The sequence below is a fragment of the Canis lupus genome, chromosome 25 (assembly GCF_048164855.1).
Source record: "Canis lupus baileyi chromosome 25, mCanLup2.hap1, whole genome shotgun sequence".
NCBI classification, from domain to species: Eukaryota; Metazoa; Chordata; class Mammalia; order Carnivora; family Canidae; genus Canis; species Canis lupus.
Genome location: NC_132862.1, coordinates 18,742,281 through 18,761,716, shown reverse-complemented (window position 1 = coordinate 18,761,716; position 19,436 = coordinate 18,742,281). Strand labels below are relative to the sequence as shown.

At 38.7% G+C, this 19,436-nt stretch overlaps 1 protein-coding gene across 1 annotated transcript in view; it reads right to left on the bottom strand.

Annotated features, from left to right (window-relative positions):
* Positions 1-19,436, bottom strand: part of OVCH1 (ovochymase 1) — a 71,919-nt gene that overhangs the window by 32,909 nt on the left and 19,574 nt on the right. The window contains 8 exon segments of the mRNA XM_072797867.1: positions 5,232-5,383; positions 8,237-8,432; positions 8,888-8,960; positions 15,098-15,278; positions 16,123-16,145; positions 16,575-16,602; positions 18,305-18,401; positions 18,403-18,461. Coding sequence (XP_072653968.1) covers positions 5,232-5,383; positions 8,237-8,432; positions 8,888-8,960; positions 15,098-15,278; positions 16,123-16,145; positions 16,575-16,602; positions 18,305-18,401; positions 18,403-18,461 — 809 coding nt within the window.

Below are 19,436 nucleotides of genomic sequence, written 5' to 3'. Positions count from 1 at the left end.
ACTGTGTGGAGGTTCCTCAAACAGTTAAAAATAGACCTGCCCTACGACCCAGCAATTGCACTGTTGGGGATTTACCCCAAAGATACAGATGCAATGAAACGCCGGGACACCTGCACCCCGATGTTTCTAGCAGCGATGTCCACAATAGCCAAACTGTGGAAGGAGCCTCGGTGTCCATCGAAAGATGAATGGATAAAGAAGATGTGGTTTATGTATACAATGGAATATTCCTCAGCCATTAGAAACGACAAATACCCACCATTTGCTTCAACGTGGATGGAACTGGAGGGTATTATGCTGAGTGAAGTAAGTCAATCGGAGGACAAACATTATATGTTCTCATTCATGTGGGGAATATAAATAATAGTGAAAGGGAATATAAGGGAAGGGAGAAGAAATGGGTGGGAAATATCAGAAAGGGAGACAGAACATAAAGACTCCGAACTCTGGGAAACGAACTAGGGGTGGTGGAAGGGAAGGAGGGCGGGGGGTGGGGGTGAATGGGTGACGGGCACTGAGGGGGGCACTTGACGGGATGAGCATTGAGTGTTATTCTGTATGTTGGTAAATTGAGCACCAATAAAAAATAAATTTATTATAAAAAAAAGAAAGTAAAATGCTTGTATATATCAGAAGAATCAATCAACAAAATAAAAAGGCAACCTATGGGATGGGAGAAAACATTTGCAGACCACTTGTTTGATAAAGGGTTAATATCCAAAATATATAAACTCATACAAACTGATAACAAAAACAATGTACCCTAAAAAATAGGCAGAGGATATGAATAGACATTTTTTCCAAAGAAGACATACAGATGGGCAACAGGCACATGAAAAGATACCCAACATCACTGATCATCAGGGAAATGCATATCAAAACTACAATGCGACGTCACCTCATACTTGTTAGAAGAGGTATCATCAAAAAGACATAAAAAAATGTTGGCAAGGATGTGGAGAAAAGGGAATCCTTTACACTGTTGGTAGAAATATAAATTGGTACATCACTATGGAAAATAATATAAACATTCTTCAAAAAGCTAAAAATTTACTACTATATGATCCACTTCTGAAATACACCTCAAGGAAATAAAAACAGGTTATCAAAGAGGTGTCTGCACTCCCATATATATTGCAGCTTAATTCACTATAGCCGAGATAAGAAAACCTATTTTTCTGTCACAGGATAAAATTAAAAATATATGATATTTATAAAAATATGGTATATATATGAAATGGTATAAAAATATGGTATATATATATATACATATACATGTATATATATATATGAAATGGGTTATTATTCAGCCATGAGAACAAATAGAATCCTTCTCTTTCCAACAACATGGATGGTCCTTGAGGACATGATACTAAGTGAAAGGTCAGATAGCAAAAGACAAATATTATATGATATCACTTATACTTGGTATCTAAAAAAAGCTGAACTCAAAGGAACAGAGAGTAGAATGATAGTTACCAGGGAGTGGGGGATGGGGAAAATGAAGGAGATCTTGGTCAAAGGGAACAAAATTCCCATTATAAGATGAACAGTTCTGGGAATCTAATGTACAACATGGTGACCATGATTAACAATACTGTATTATATATTTAAAAGTTGGTAAGAAAGTAGATCTTAAGTGTTCTCACCACCAGGAAGAAATGGTAATTATACGAGGTGATGGAGGTGTTGATTAACTCTACTGTGGTAAGCGTTTCACAATATACAAGTGCATCAAATCATTACACTGTATATCTGAAACTTACACAATGTTATATGTCACTTATCGCTCAATAAAGCTATAAAAAGCCTATCAGATTTGCACTTTAAGGCAGCCTTTCTGATTTTCACTCTCTTTTTCTTTGACAGAAATGTATTTAGACTCAAACTAAATCCTTTGTCTTCTGATAAAAAACTGAGCTTATGACATTTGATGTAGCTATTTATTTTATATGAAGAATTTCACAAAAGAAATCCTCAAGTAGGAACAGGGAGACAGATTCCCTAGTCTGTAATGTAGAACAATTAACATTTTCTCTGGATGTAATTTTTCTCCACATGAAGTAAGGTTATACTTAAGACTTCTTTCCAGTTTGTAAGTGGTCTGATGTGTCAAGTCAGGTTTATTTTATCTTTACATTACTTATTCACCTGGTACCAATGTATACCAAATAAAGAATTTTTCTTGCAATTACAAACATCCCATGATCCAGAAAGTGTCTGTCTAATTCATCTTTTATCGTCAGGGTCTATCATAGGGTCTACCATATGGTAAATATTCACTAGGTAAATGGTACCTATTTATTTTCAAAAAATTATTCAGTGCCTACTGTGAGCTAGGCACTCTAAGCAAGAGAGTATAAACAAATTAGATGGTGATAATAGCTATAGAGAAAATATTCAGAGCAAAAAGTAGAGAATAAAGGCAGGCAGTTGTGTGTGCTTACATACCCGTGTAGGTGTATGTCATTTCAATAACATTTGAGCTAATACACAAAAGAAGGAGCTGGGTTTTCAAAAGCCAGGAGGAATAGCATTTTATTCAGAATTGATATCTGGGCTAAGTAAGGCCCCAAGTTAGGCAGGATGTGGTGACTTGTTATGGTCAGAAAGTAATCAGTGTGGCTGAAATATATAAGCAAGAGAAGAGAAGTATGAAATAGATTCGAAGAGTCCGCAGGAACAAGACATACACCACTCTGTGAAGACAGAGATCACCTTATAGGTCAAAGAGCTCAACATTTTAAAAACAATCTAGGATGTGTTGTGAGCAAATAATAGGATTTTTTTTTAAAAGATTTTAATTTATTTATTCATGAGAGACACACAGAGAGAGGCGGAGACATAGGCAGAGGGAGAAGCAGGCTTCCGGCAGGGAGCCCGATGCAGGACTCCATCCCAGGACCCTGGGATCACGACCCAAACCAAAGGCAGATGCTCAAACACTGAGCCACCCAGGTGCCCCCAAAGCATAGGGTTCTACACTGCATCTCTGAAACTCCGTATTTCTGCATTCCAACATTCTCCTTCACCTTCCTGGATGAGAAATTACATTACGCAGGTCCATTACCTCTGAGCACAAACAGGAGGGTAAAAATCAACTACTTGATAGAAATACCAGAGTCCACCTTATCAGAGTTTCTGAAGTCACCTTGTTACTAATCTAGTGTTCTTTAGCTAGCCACATTTCTTAGCCAGAATCTCAAATTCTACTTTCATCCCCTTGTAAATTTGGTTGTGCTGCAAAGGGACAGTTGGATGTCACTGAAATAAATGCCCACCAAGATCATGATATTTGGGTCACCTCTGTCATGGACCTAATTCCCTCCCAAATTCCCCTTCGCTTTCTTGATATCGAGTAAGGTGTTCCCTTAAAGTCAGATGCTGTCAAACATGACAGAGACAACAGAGCCATTTGTGATTTCCTTGATTTGAAGCAGAGAGAAAAACCATCCCTCAAAAGGGGAAGAATGACCACATTAATTCAGAGCACTTTTCTATTTGATTTTTATAATATAGCATTTACGTCTTCTAGCAAATGGTGTGAATGCCCATCCCATATTCATAAAGTCTTTCAGTCCACATCCTAGCCCTGGGTCTGAGGGCTCTTCCCCTCCTCCACCACATTCACAAGGCAGGCCAGAAGTGTGAAAAGTGCAGCAGAGGGATCAACAGACCCGTTCCCCAGCAGCCCTCAAACTATGGCTTCGGGGAAGTTGTTATATAAATATCCCAGTTCCCTCGCCCCTTGCATGGGACAAATATGTTGCGTGCATTTTACACGTTGCAGGATTAAACTCAGTCCCCTTATTGTGGTAGCTGATTTAACAGCACATCTCACATTTCCTGTCTTCCCTTCCCTAGACCACCCTCCTGACTTTCCTACCAGCGATGTCTGCACTTCCTAAATAGACCATCATACTTGAATCTTTGTCTCAAGGTCAGCTTCTGAGAAATACAAATTAAAATACAGAAAACAGAATCTGAGTAGTACTTGATACCACAAAAGGGTTTAACCACCAGAAACTGATATTCAGTGTCAAGAGGGGACTTCCTTCCTTCTCGCCTCACATTTTCACAGGGAAGGACTTCTACATCAATTAATACCAAGTTTTCTCCTACTGGTTGTTTCTTGATTAAGAGGAAAATGATCAAAAAGCAGCACAGACTAGAGATTCATCCTTTCTTCCCTCTGTATTCCAGACCAGTATGAAATGATAAATCTAGAGAAGTATATCTGCCCTGAAGACCCAAATGTTTCTATTTAGTAGGCTGCCTCAAATCCAGACTAAATGTTGAAGGTGGGTTACAGAGTATCAAACACCCTTTTTGGTTGTATATCTAAAGTCACATTCGTCACTTGGCTTTCAGGATATTAAAGCTGGTGTTTTACAATCCATTTGTCCACACTTTCTTCCCTTGGCTGATTTGAACTTGCCGATAGCACGCTTGTCCAACTGACATGTGAATGTAACTACACTGCTTTTGCCTCTAAGGATCTCTGAAATGAAACTATTGTTTTGTAATTTGTTTTCCACTGCACTGCAAACCATCTTTTCAAAGTTTCTCATTTTCCCTGATTATTTTATTTTAATCTGTGGTAGAAAATTAAATGTGAGCACATAGGAGATTAGTACTAATTTAAAACAATAAAAACCTTAAGTCATAAGTAGGATATGCTGATTTAGAATCCTTCTTTGGGGCAGCCTGGGTGGCTCAGCGGTTTAGCGCCGCCTTCAGCCCAGGGTGTGATCCTGGAGACCTGGGATCGAGTCCCATGTGGGGCTCCCTGCATGGGGCCTGCTTCTCCCTCTGCCTGTGTCTCTGCCTCTCTCTCTGTGTCCCACATGAATAAATAAATAAAATCTTAAAAAAAAAAAAAAAGGAACCCTTGTTTGCTTCTATCTCTTTTCCCAGAGCCTTGCATCTCTCTGAACACATCTTCCTGCCCACGGCCCAGTCAGCAGTGTTGCCATGCCCTGTGTTCTCATGGGCTCCTCAGTCCCCCTCATCTGCTTTTCTGGCTCTTGGCTGTTTTTACCCTCTCTCCATCTCAGCAAGTTTGGAACTCCCTCTTCCTGCTGTCTTGCTGGCCCTCCTGGAAGGGCATGGCGTGGTGCTACCAGGCACAGGGTACAATGGTTACCTGTGCTTCCGAGTGTCCCCTCCCGTCCAAGGAGAACCTCCAGCAGATGCCTGGATCTTCCTCTGCAAAATCAGAGTCTTCTCACCTGACAGAAATCCTTCCCTCCAGAGACTGCAAAGCCAGCACACATCATCTTCTCTGTGAGCCCTCCTGGGTGAGAGGAGTAAGTGTGTTCACTGACCTCTCCTTCTAATATGGGCACCTGAATCTGCTGTAAGTACCTTGCGAGGCCGCCATCTGCTTAAGACACAGATTCAGAAAGACAGCTTCATAATGAAGTAAACAACAAATTATGTTAAAAAAACATATATAAGTTCAGACTTGCTCTGTACTAATATAATTGCAATCATTCGGTTTCACCTGAGCTGATATAGAATACTGAATCAAAAAATGTAAGTGTCAAAAAAAAAATAATAGGTCTCATTGCAGGATGTCTTCATTTTCAAGCATCGCATCTTTGTAAAGGAATACATTGTCAGGAGAACAACACCAGAAACTTTTTTTTCCCCTAGCTTATTTGTTATTTAAAGTTTAGTGTTTCAAATATTGCTACATAAGAATTCAGAAAGGAAAATTCAGCAGGATATAAATCGGTATTATATAGGATTTATGTGATTATATGTTTTTACACAGTATATTTATATGTAAAAATATATTATAAATGTGACATGTTTATACGATTTCCTAATAAAAACCAAAATTATATTCCTTTTTCCTCCTTTGTCAAACTGGGACTCATCTCAACACCAATTTAAAAGAACTAACAATGAAGGCTATAAGGCTAGCAATGAACACTAAAAAAATGCATAACTGACCCTCAGGCAGGCCTGTATGCACATGTATTCTACATAACTTATTCTATCATTTTGGATTCATGACTGACAAAAAAAAATAGCTAAGTCTAGTCTTATAAATTACCTGACATTTATATAGTACTTTCATATTACTCCAACCCAATAATACAATGTTTTGAGGCAGGTTGTTCACATACATGATCACACTGAACTCTGAACTCACACACGAAAAAGCCACAGTTCTGCAAATCTGATCTCACAGCCCCTGAGGGTCAGAACTAGTAGTTAGGCTGAGGCTCGACTCTAAAGCTTGTGGGTTTTTTTTTAATGTACTCATCGAATACATAAATAAATTTAATGTACTTAAAATCCTCTTTTCAGGGACCATCCCCACCCCTGTTCTTTAACCATGTCTTAAAATTGAGAACTCATTTTCTCCCAGATTGGAAGAATGAATTCATCTTTCCTAAGACTGTAGCCACATCTCAGTTGTCTGGTGGTCATGGAGGTGGTGACGGTTGAAGATATCAGAGAATGGGTGCATTTATTCAAGGGCTTGGAAGCCAATCAGTCAAAAACATATTTATTGTTTACTCTATGCCAGGTAAACTTCTAACTCTGGGGGAGGATGGTGAATTAGAGACCTGCTGCCAAGAGGTTTCCACTCTAATGCATGACACATGGAGAATGATTTTTTTTATTTTAAAGATTTTTAAAATTTATTTATTCGAGAAAGAGAGCGTGAGCAGGAGCATGTGAGCTGGGGGAGGGGCAGAGAGAGAGAGAGAGAGATCCTCAAGCAGACTCCGCACCAAGCATGGAACCCAATGTGGGGCTTGATCCCAGGACTCTGAGATCATGACTTCAGTTGAAACCAAGAGTTGGCTGCTTAACCTGTGCTACCCAGGCTCCCAGGAGAATGATTACATACACTAACATCATGTACATTTGAGCGCAAGGAGATAAAACTGGGTCATGCAGGAAGTGATGGAAGGGCAGGCCTGCTGCACCAAAGTGAAATGAAGAGGGAGTGCTGCTGTTTAAGCATCAAGCAGAATGATGAAAACACAGATGGGAGAAGTGCAAGGGTGTTCCAAAGCTTCAGAAAACAGAACAGGTCTTGTGTTTAAGAAAGAGAAAGAAGACCACAATGCCTGAAGGGGACAAAAGGAGGAAAAGAAGTTGGAGAGGTAAGTGGAGGCCAAATCACATAGAGTTTCCCAAGCCAGACTAGCAGTTCAGATTTCATTCTAAATGTTAAAAAAAAAAAAAAAAAAAGCCATTTGATGATGATCGGCTGAAGCATGCTGATTTGATTTTATTTTATTATTATTTTTTTAGCATGCTGATTTTAAATCTTAGCTTTGATATTTATTAATTATGGGATCTTAGCAAGTTATCTAATCTTTGAGCCATAACATCCTCATCTACAACATAGGGAGGATAAAATCTCCTCATATGGTGGCTGTGCAGATCTTAGGAAAATTAGAGAAATGTGATTTGGTTGCAGGTAGCACAGAAAGCTATGATCACGAGCACTGTACACAGAGATAAATTCCCCTCTCCTTCAAGCTCGCAGATTCCAAATAAAGGACACAGAAACAGAAGGAAAACAGAAAAGCAAATGATCTTGCACAGTGAAAAGAGGCAAAACATAAACATGAACCCACTTAGATCTGTCAGTATTTTGCTTTGGCTCTAAGAACTCTACTATAAAAAAAAACCCAAACCAAACAAACAACAACAAAAAAAAACAGAGCTCTACCATCTAGCCCAGGGGTCAGCAAACCAGAGCTAGTAGGCCAATTCTGTGCCAACCCCTCCCCAACCCCTCCAACCCTAGGCTCATTTAGTATAATCTGGGAACTAGTGATGGTTTGCACATTTTTAAATGTTTTTTTAAAATCCAAAGAAGAATGTTTTGTGGCACGTGAATATTATATGAAATTAAAATTTCATAAATAAACCTCTACTAGCACACAATCCAGTCTGTTACATACATATGTCTGTGACTGCTTTAGACGATAATAATTAGCAGAGTTGAATAATCGTGACAGAGAACATACGGCTTGCAAAGACCAAAAAACTTACTATTTGGCCCTTTACAGATCTAACCTACCTGTAATTAGTCACCCTAAAGGAAAAATATAAAACAGTTCATTCTCTGATCATTCATACTTAAATAAGACATGGGTTCTATGTTTCAGAAGGAAGAAAGGCTTGCCTGATATCATTTCCATGCCAAATTTTCAAAATTAACAACTGGTAGTGACATTTATATGGAAGCAATGCTTACCTTCACTAATGCTTCCCCATCCAGTCACAGCACAGATCTCAGAGGAAAAGAGCAGCTCCATGCTTTGTGGGAGACACACTGGCCTCACAGCGGAGTTGAACCCCCGAGGAGAACTCAGTTGTATCAGGGCGATGTCAGAGGCACAGCTCTGCCTATCAAAGTCTTCATGTACCATGATGTGTTTTGCCCTTCTCACCTGGATCAGTGGCGAGCAAGTGAATTAAAAGCTAAAGCCAATGAGTCAAACTACTTCCTTGCATAATAGTCCAAAATAAACCTTAAGTCTCTACATTTCCATATGTTGGCAATGAAGGGGACTCCGTGCTGAATTTAAAAGGGCTGAATTTAAAACAATCTCTGTTTATAATTTGCAGGAGGCCATGATCCACGTCCTGAGGACTGACAGTTCTGGAGAAACCAGGCTATGTGGACCTGGGTATACAGACCTGAACTTGTACTTCCTGACCTACCGCACTTAATTATCTGATTAAACTCTGATCTCAGACTGAATCTTTAAATGTTGGTATAAATAGTAAGTATAAAGGGACATTAGGAGATGAAATACTAATTATATAATTTAGCTAAAGGTATTCCCCAGCATGTGATGACACTTAGAATACAAGCAGAATTGTCCTTAAAAACATTTCTCACCTGCTCAGTTGGTTCCTTCAGGGTTCTATCATGGTCCCCAGCAACAATGGTCCAGAAGAGTGGATTATTTTTCCTGGAGAAAGAACAATGACAAAAGTTTGACATGAAGAGACATTTTTCACCATTTGATCTAACCCCATGTGGCTCTACCAACATGCACTAAGTTTAGTTCAGCCAGATGTCCCAAACACTCCCCTGTCTGGTGCCTTTGTGTGATCTCCTTGCTGGGAAGGTACACCACATATCCTAATCTATCTAAAGATTTCCTAATTATGTATTGCCCCCTTCTTTTGGCCAAAAGATCCTTCTTTTGGATCCCCTACCAAATATCACCAAAGACTAGTTTTAAGTTAAGAAGACACTGAAGGGGGCACTTGGTGGGATGAGCACTGGGTGTTATGCTATATGTTGGCAAATTGAACTCCATTAAAAAATTTTTTAAAAAAGAAGGAAAAAAGAAAAAGTACAGTTTAATTTCACAGTAATGTTAAGAATACATGAAAAAAAAGGGGTGCCTGGGTGGCTCAGTCAACTAGTAGCTGACTTCAGCTCAGGTCATGATCTCAAGGTCTTGGGATCGAGCCCCACATCAGGGTCCCAGCTCAGTAGAGAGACTGCTTATCTCTCTCCCTCTGCCCCTACCCATGCTCATGCTTACTCTCTCTCTCAAATAAATAAATAAAATCTTTTTTTTTTTTAAAGAATACATGAAAAAAACCCTACATTCATAATGAAGTAGCTTCTGGCCTATGTTTTACAGTTAAAAGTATCCAAACATTGTCTTATGGAATACATCTCAAATTGTATCATCTTTTATCAAATCACCAGAATCAATGGAACAGAGGTTTAAAAAGAGTGTCAGCTCACAAAACAGGTAAGACTCACCTATGGTGATACTTCTGAATATATGAGACATAAAGGACTGCTGGGTGTTGGCACTATTTTGTTTTGTGATGTGGGCACTAGTTCTTTGGGTGTTCCCTGTGTGCATCCTCTAACTATACATCTAAAATCTGCACACACTCAGGGATCCCTGGGTGGCTCAGAGGTTTAGCACTTGCCTTCAGCCCAGGGTGTGATCCTGGAGTCCCAGGATCGAGTCCCATATCAGGCTCCCTACATGGAGCCTGCTTCTCCTTCTGCTTCTGTCTCTGCCTGTCTCTCTCTCTCTCTCTGTGTGTGTGTGTGTCTCTCATGAATAAATAAATAAAATCTTTTTTAAAAATTTGCACACTCTTGACATATTTCAAAAGGATGTTAAAAAAAAAAAGCCTGAAATCAACATCCATTTATGTGCCACATCAAGATTTCCAGCTGAAGCAATATCTAAGGAGAGTCCCTCAACTGTCATAAATATTCTCTCACTTCAGCTTGGAGATTCCTTAACTTTTTCAAAACTGTTTCCTTAGGAAAAGTAAAGCTACTGAAATTATTTTTCAGTGCACTATATTCATAGGAGAAGTTTCTTAACACACATAGGCATCTTCTTTCTAGTCATAACCATGCTCATTTCAATTCTTTGCGTGAGGAGTCTGACTTATTCATGTGTTTCAATGTGCCTTTATTAAGGAAGCCTACTCAGGTAAAGTGCTTGGCAAGTACCTTGCAGATGGTAATGATTCCATAATGGTAGCCATTATTGCTGTTATTATCTGCTATGCACTCTAACAGAAGGATTAAACTTTATTTTCAAAGTCACCCTCTAAATTATTACTTGGTAGGAAGGAAACTTATTTCTTAAGGCCACTCTACTTCTCTGTGTAGAGGATGGTGTGCACAATAAGATGAAATAATAAAAATCACGGTATAGTTGATAATAGAGATCACAATTTCTAGTGAAGTCTTATGTAGACAGTCAGCAAATATCCTTTAATTTGGCAGAAAATACTGTGTAAAAAGCATGTGACAGAGCAACATACATGTGATGAGGCAACAAAGCCTGAGTTTTTTCAACAGTGGGATAATAGCTCAAAGTGGCAATTTATAGTTTTCCCCATACTCTCTTGCCCCTTGTTCATAACCAAGTTCCATTCCTTGTATCCTTAGGGTCTTATCCCCCATCCAACAATGGGACATGTGCCACTTCTGCTTTGGGAGAAAAAAAGAATCACTGCTCAATTACAGACAAAAAAAGTGGCTGAAATTGAAAAAAATTAGGTTTGGGACAGAAAGATTCTAATGTATAATTGCAAAGTGAATTTAGTCCCCCGAAGTAAGTTAAAAATCCCAAATGAGCACAGAGATCTGTGTGGACTCAGCAAAAGAAGAACACCAATTTTCCCTAAGTGTGGAACATTACCTGGGAACTTATTGCAAACACGAATCCTCAGGCCCCAGATAAGACTTACAGATTCAGAACCCCTCCAGGTGATTCTGGCATATGTTACGTTTGAAAACTAGTATTAAGGGCAGCCAGTTCCAGGCAAGCCATGGAAGGTGGCACAGTGTTGAACACCATTAGCGTGCTACCCAACCATGTCAGCTAGCCTGGCATCTGGGGACCTTCAGCAAAAAGAGGTCTCTCTCTGCTCCCAGACTTGGCATATCTCCCCAGCTGGCATATGCCACTTGTCAAACTTCCCTTCTCAATGGCTTTGGCTATGTAGAAGCCCCTTTCAAAGGGGGATGGAACCCTGGACGTCTACTAGGTCAACGAAGAAGAGGCCAAGAGAAACAAGTCCATGGAGGAATCAGCTGCTGAGTTCCCACAAAGGCAGGGCATGAGTGGCACACTGCTTTTGTTACTCCAGCCTATCAAACACATCTGGCATAAAGAGTCATACACTACAAGGAAGAGTTCCAAAAAAAACCATTTTTCTAGTGAAAGAAGTTAGGCAACCACGAAAAGTAAAGAGAAAATGAGGCACACAGATATTTTCTGTATTGCTATAAATAGAAAGCATTATGTTTTGTGCAAAAAATCATGAAATAATATATATGGTATATACAAATACTATAAAATATATGCCTGTGTGCCTAAATGTTAGTGGAAAATCAGTAATTAAAACATTCTTTAAAAAAAAAAAAACATTCTTAATACTCATCACTTCTAAAGAGGAAGGCTGGATTCACGAAATGGAAAGCGTAGTTTAGATTCTTGATAACTTTATTTAACTGCCTTTTCCCATAAGTAATAAGATTATAAAAGTCTTTTTAAAAAATCAAGAAATCACTGATGAAATTTCAAACAAATTCCTTTTGTGGTCAACTTAAATGGTTCACAAACATTTACAGCTGATTGTGTTTATTAATCTTAACTGACTCATCAAGTTGAATATCCACCTTATGAAGAATGGTTTTGCTATGGTCTGAATCTTTTTTTTTTTTTTTAAGATTTTATTAATGTATTCATGAGACACAAAGAGAGAGGCAGAGACACAGGCAGAGGGGGAATCAGGCTCCATGCAGCAACCCGATGTGGGACTTGATCCCAGAATTCCAGGATCATGCCCTGAGCCGAAGGCAGATACTCAACCACTGAGCCACCCAGGTATTCCACCCGCCTTTTTTTTTTTTTTTTTTTTTACTTCATGAGAGACAGAGAGAGAGGCAGAGACATAGGCAGAGGGAGAAGCAGGCTCCCTGTGGGAAGTTGATCAGGACTCGATCCCAGGACCTGGGATCACGACCTGAGCTCAACCACTGAGCCACCCAGGTGCCCCACTATGATCTATATCCAGCCACAGGGTCTTGAATCACATAAATTCAAGAATAGACTATGCTATTTGACAAGGGAATCTGCCAAAACTTCCGTGCTTCAAGCTTCAATACTAATATTTGTCTTCTCCAACACATTAATTTTTACTAATTAATCAGCTATGGTCGAGGCTTCTTTTCCATGGTACATAAACATGAATTCTGATAGAATCACTATAAAATTGGCATCTCCAAGGGAGGAAGGCCTAGAATAAATGATGTGGTATTTGAGTTAGAAACATTCACATAAAGTCACGTTTAACTTAATGTAGGTACAGAAAGAAAGCTTTGTTTATAAAATGGGCTTGTGTGCATGGCTATATTTTCTAGCTCTGTCCACTGAGAGAACCTAGCATGATAAAACCCTAGTAGCAACTGGTACACCTGCCACTTAGATCTTAATTTCTTATACCATTCTCCCATAAAATAAACCAGGGCTCACTGGAGAAATGACTGATTCCAGGTCTGATCAGGGAATGTGTAAGATCAACCTGGAGCATTTCATAGTGTCACAAATGGGCACACATGAAAGATAAGAGGCCACCCTGAAAAAGCGGACCCTGGCCAAAGCTGGAAGAATCTAAGCAAAAGAACTTTAGTATTTTATGTAGTGTTATGCAGTGTTTTAAAATAAATACCCCTGAGTCCATACTGATTTAAACAAATTATTTAGCAAATAAATAGAGAAGAAGAGCCGTATCTCCCATACAGAAAAATTTCCAACTATTTATGTAGATACTCTCCACTCAAGGAGGTGGACCTTAATACCCAATGTCTCAAGTGCCATCTACCCTAAGTGACTTGCTTCCAAAGAGTAAGTGTGGGAAGGAGGAAAGTATGACTTTAGGATGGAGACACTTGTCAAATACTACTACAGCTGGTGCTCAAAGTTAATACCATCAGTGATAAATCATGCTGATAATGTATACTTGTGGGATGATACACTGAGAATGGCATATTACCCCTGTGGCTTTCCTCCTCCACCCTAATCCCAGTAAAACCATGAGGAAATATCAGACAAACTTCAACTGAGGAACCTTCTACAAAATAACAGATGAGTACTCCTCAAAACTGGTTAGATCATCAAGGAAAGTCTATGATACTTAGAGCCAAGAGGAGCCTTCCATGGCATGCTAAGTGTAACCTGGTATCCTGAGTGGCAGAGGGAACAATGATCACAAACACCCTGGGACAGGAGCAAGTGGAGTGTGTGTTTGAGCAAGGGGGCTGACCCACTGTGAGCAAGCAGGGCAGTGGTCAAGTTGGAGTCAGATAGACAGGAAGTGGTTCTTGGTCATGACTGTACATTGGAATCATCTGAGGAGTTAAAAAAAAAAAATCAGCATCCAGAACTCACCAACAGGTGACTGATTTAGGTAGTCTGGACTGCACATGAATGAATTACAGTTACACATAGTCATATGGTTTATCTATATATCATGAGGGTGAGAGCACGTCACAGAAAAAATTATAACTACAATTTTTTATGTTATCAAAATCAAGAAAAATCAAACAATATACAAGTTTTAGGGATTCACAGATAATTAAAATAAAGAAAGGAAAGATATCATAAATACAAAATCTAGCCTAGATACAATGTCTACCTTATGGCAAGGACATTGAAGGGTCTTAAGAAGCGTAAAGACCCTTCCCTAAACTGAATGGCAGGGATATACACACACATTTAATATTCTTTAGACCACATATATATTTTGTGCATTTTCATATCATGGCATAATTCATAAATTGAAAACATTTCAAAATATTCAAACATAATTTGAAACATCTTTAGTGAACTAAAAATTTTAGTTCACTAGTGACTAAAGGTGGTAGATTATCCTATTGTGCTCTCCACAGTTTTCAACCATTTTTTAAGAAAGACAACACGAAATCCAGAGGAAGTTGCACTGCATCTGGAATTACTGACAAACAGAACGATCAATTTTTAGCTTAAAGATGAAATTAAAGGACAATTTCACATGTAGGAAATACTATATGTGGAAGAAGAAACAGATTCACTTCTTGTTTTCTGGAACTCCAGTAAACTTAGAACAATAGATTTCTGCTACAGAGAAGCAGACTTGTTTGTTTAGAGATTTTATTTATTTATTCATGAGATACACAGAGAGAGAGAGGCAGAGGGAGAACCAGGCTCCCCTTGGGGAGCCCGATGTGAGACTCAATCCCGAGATTCCAGGACCACACCTTGAGCCAAAGGCAGACACTCAACTGCTGAGCCACCCAGGCATCCCCAGAGAAGCAGACTTGAGCTCAATAAAATAATCAGAGATTGCCATAAATGGGATGAGCAATTTCAAGGTTTGATGAACATTTCGCACACTGACATTGTTTAAATAGAGGTTAGATTGCTATGTAGAAAATTACTGAAAGATTCTTCCTTTGGAATTAGTCTGGATGACTTCACTAGTTAGACAATTATATACTTATGTCCTAGGCACAGTCTATAAATATAAGTGCTAAACACTTTATTAAAACATCATCCATTTTACTCACGATTGCACACAGTGGGCTGCTGTCAGAATCCAAGTGGGACTGAGGATGGCCCCTCTACACTGGTGACTACCTAGGAACCTCACACCCACTTGCCATGGCCAGCAGTGGGGACAGGCTTCTTCCCCATTTATAATTCTTCCGGAAAGCCACTGGAAACTAACTGGAGGGATGCCACAGATGCCTATAGCAAAGAAGATAAAATTAATGACCGATCCATCTGAAATTATAAAGAACACATGTATTCGATGGGATGACCACTGGGTGTTATACTACATGTTGACAAATTGAATTTAAATTTTTAAAAATGTTAAAAAAAAAAAAAAGAAGAAGAACACATGCCTCCCCCAATGGCTTGCAATAGCCAACAGTAGTAATTCAAAAATACCAGATGAGCTTTATAAAGATATCAACTCCCAAGACCCCACTTCTGAGGAATCTGTTTTTAAAAGCTTGCCCAGGAGTGTCTGGGTGGCCCAGTGGTTGAGCATCTGCCTTTGGCTCAGGTCATGATCCCGGGTCCTGAGATCAAGTCCCGCATAGGGCTCCCTGTGGGGAGCCTGCCTGTGTCTCTGTCTGTGTCTCTGCCTCTCTCCGTGTGTCTCTCAGGAATAAATAAATAAAACCTTGGGGGAAAAAATAAGCTTGCATAGATGACGCAATTGTTTAGCTGAAGCACTTTTTTTTTTCAAGATTTTATTTATTTATTTCTGAGAGACACACGGAGAGAGGCAGAGACACAGGCAGAGGGGAAGCAGACTCCCCACAGGGAGCCTGATAAGAGACTTGATCCCAGGACCCGGGACCATGACCTGAGCCAAAGGCAGATGCTCAGCCACTGAGCCACCCAGGTGCCCCAGCAATTGAGTTTTTAATTATTGGTCTATAGAATAATACTTATCCATTTAATAAATATTTTAGTGCCTGATATTGCCACACACTGTTCTAGATATCGGTGATTATCAGTGAACAGAACAGACAAAAATCTTGGCCCTCATGGAACTTATATTCTAGTAGGAAATTTTTGCTAGTTAACAGAGCATGCAAGGTTCTTCATTATATATCTTTGTTTCCTCTCTCTTATGGTATGAAACCATTTACCATCTTCAAACATGCCAAATGCACTCAGACATCCTAATGCCTTTCTCTTGTGTGTATTATCACTGGACTTAGCTCACTGTTCTTTTCTCCATGGAGACTGGCTTCCCCATAAGAGGCAGACATTTTCTCCTATTAAAACTCCCTGTACCACTTTCTACTACAGCCCATCAGCTAGACCATATTCAATACATGGATATAGAACAATGAAAGATCATAGTTTTGACCAGATACTTCAGATTACAAGTTAAAATTTGTGTGCTAAAGTGAAACAAAACAAAAAAAACTTTTGTTTTCTCTTTTTGCTTGAAAATGTGTAATCATATTAAATATGGAGTCTAGGAAGATATTTTAAATATTAAGTTTCACAGGTATAGATGACGACAAAGGATTGCTCTCTGTACCCCTTTCTTCCAGTCATAAAGTTTATTTCTTCTTCCCTCTATTTTGTGATTCTATACACAAACCCAAACAAGATTCTGGAAGTTTCATGGATCTAAATATAAAATTCATTCTTCTTCACTGTGGAGTTATATCAATGTAAAATGAGGCTTTTCAAGAAAGAAAGATTAAACAGATTGTAACTACATGACCATCAACTCACCATATGGAATAGCTCTTACAGGATTGATTTTGGGAAGTGATATTGATCCAACTTGCTTTAGAAAGTTTATAGAGGAAACATTTTGTTTTCAACTGAAAATATTTAAAGTAGTCTACACCCGCTGGCCTTACTTGCTTACCCTGGTCAATCATAAAACCACTCTAATGTCAATTTCACTAATACTATCTTTCCAATGCTAAATGCCAAGTTCCATAGATGTGATTTATTATATATTTTTCAATATTCCTCATGTATCTGACTCTTAAGGATTTTTTCCTTCCTTGGCTTCATGAAATCACTCTGTTGATCTTCCTGATACATCATCTATGGCCATCTCTTCTCAATTTCAGTCTTTTTTCTAAGATCCTATCCTTCAGCCTGAAAGATATTCTACAAGATGCTGTTTATAAACTTATTACTATTCATTTGTATATATAGGGCTTCCACATTTCTCTCTTTAAGTCTCTTTTCTGAATTCTAGAACTAAGATTGCTAGATCTCTACATCTGGATCTCCCACAAGCTCATAAAACCCCACTTGTCTCAAATGGAGCCAAATGATTTCAACAATGAAGATGGTCTTGTCATGCTTCTCGGTATCATTTAGTGGCTCTACCATTCATTTTCCACTCACACAAGCATCCAAAAATCATGTTGGAATTTTTCTCCTTCATATATTACCTTTGCCAGAATATATCTGATTAGGGAATAGATCTAAAATAAATTCTCACAATGACTTCTTTACTACACTCCCTGCATGGAAATTTACCCCTAATCTCTATATTCCACATTACTACCAAGGTTTGAATCACGGCTCCACCTCTTAGCAGCCTTGCATCTTTGAGAAATGCTACTCAATCTCTCGTCCCTTATCTGTGAAAAGGAGAGCAATATATAAACCTCTTACATTTGTAAGGAGGAATAAATGTCATAATGCATGAGAAATGTATAGCTGATACCTGGTACAGAGCAAGTAATCGATAAATATTAGCTAGCTATCCTAGCACTCTGGTACAGAAAATTGAATGCCCTGAATCCATCATGATCTAACAGTTGCCTTTTTCATTCCCTCCAAAACTTGAACAATGTTGAATTATTTTCAGCTTTTTGTACATCAACCATTCTCTTCCACAGTAGGGTCTTTGCAGGTGATATTCCTTTTGTCTAAGTAAGGTTGCTTTGTTTTCTAGAATGACTAGAAAACTATTAGTCCTTCAAAACCCTGAAACATCCCAAAACAGTCAATCTCATTTCTGAATTACATTCTCTCATCTAAATTATCTACTTTCCATATAGGGTGTGTAGAGTCTTTTTTGATCATTTAGTGGATGTAGCTTCTTGGCATCACCTGAGGTTCTTGTGAAAGCACAGATTCCTGGGTCCCATCAGGGTGGGGTGAAGGAATCTGAATTTTTTTTTATTTTGCCATCAAGGTGATTCAAGCACCCTAATTTCAGGTACACATGGCTAAGTGATCTTCTGTATAACTATTTCACAAGCAAAAATCACTACTGTGCAAGTGCTTATACACACATGAGAGCAAAAAGGTGAATCCAGCCTCGAAGCCCTGAAAGTTATTATCACCATCACTTTTAAAATGAATCACCCAGCATGTTACTAGGACTGAATATTGAAGTAGGGTTCAAGATTCCACAGAGTTTAGCCATGAAAGTTTTAGGGAAGTTTGATTTACAGTTATACGTTTTTAAAAAAAATCAGAAAACAGAGGTAAAACACTATCTGTTTTTTTTTTTTTCCAACAATTCTAGTTTTCTTCAACTTTGGTTTGTAGGCACACTTTTCCATTTCATGTGGCAATTAAACTAGTTTCAAGATACTACGTATTGTAATTTTATCGCACACAAGAACACCCTACGATAGGAAAAAGACATCTGAGCTTTAGTATGCATAGAAACTTCAATGATTAATACACGCAATGAGAAGAGGCGAGTTAAAGAAAATCCCAAACTTGGTATTCCTCCTTCCAAAGAGAACAAGGCTATATTTTATGTGAATAAGGAACACCCAAAATCTGCTTCACCTAAAGCCTACCCAACACAGGTCCCATTCTGCTGGATGAGGCGATTATGCCTCCACTAACCTGCCTTGAATATCTAAACAAACATTCCCGGCCAACCTATATTCCTGGTCTTCAACCCACACTAACATTTAGCTAAGGGACAAATAGTGTGTATTAAGGAAATGACGACACAAGTGGAAGGGATGATTTTTTAGACTTAATAAATTGGTAGGTCAAAACTGAAAGTATATTTGAAGTTTTAGTTCCAAAAATTAACTTTCGGGGCCCCTGGGTGGCTCAGTGGCTGAGCATCTGCCTTTGGCTCAGGTCATGATTCCACAGTCCTGAGATTGAACCCCACATAGGACTCCCCATGGGGAGCCTGCTTCTCCCTCTGCCTATGTCTTTGCCTCTCTGTGCATCTCATGAATAAATAAATAAAATCTTTTTTAAAAACCCAAAAAACAAAAATTAACTTTTAAGATTTAAGCAGAAATTATAGCTTTGGTTTCTTCTTTTGGTTACTTTTCTTGGACATAAAAATATCAGCAATTGAAGAAATTAACACAGAAAGGTGTCAAAAAAAAAAAAAAGTTACCTTAAATAACTGCCAAAAACGTA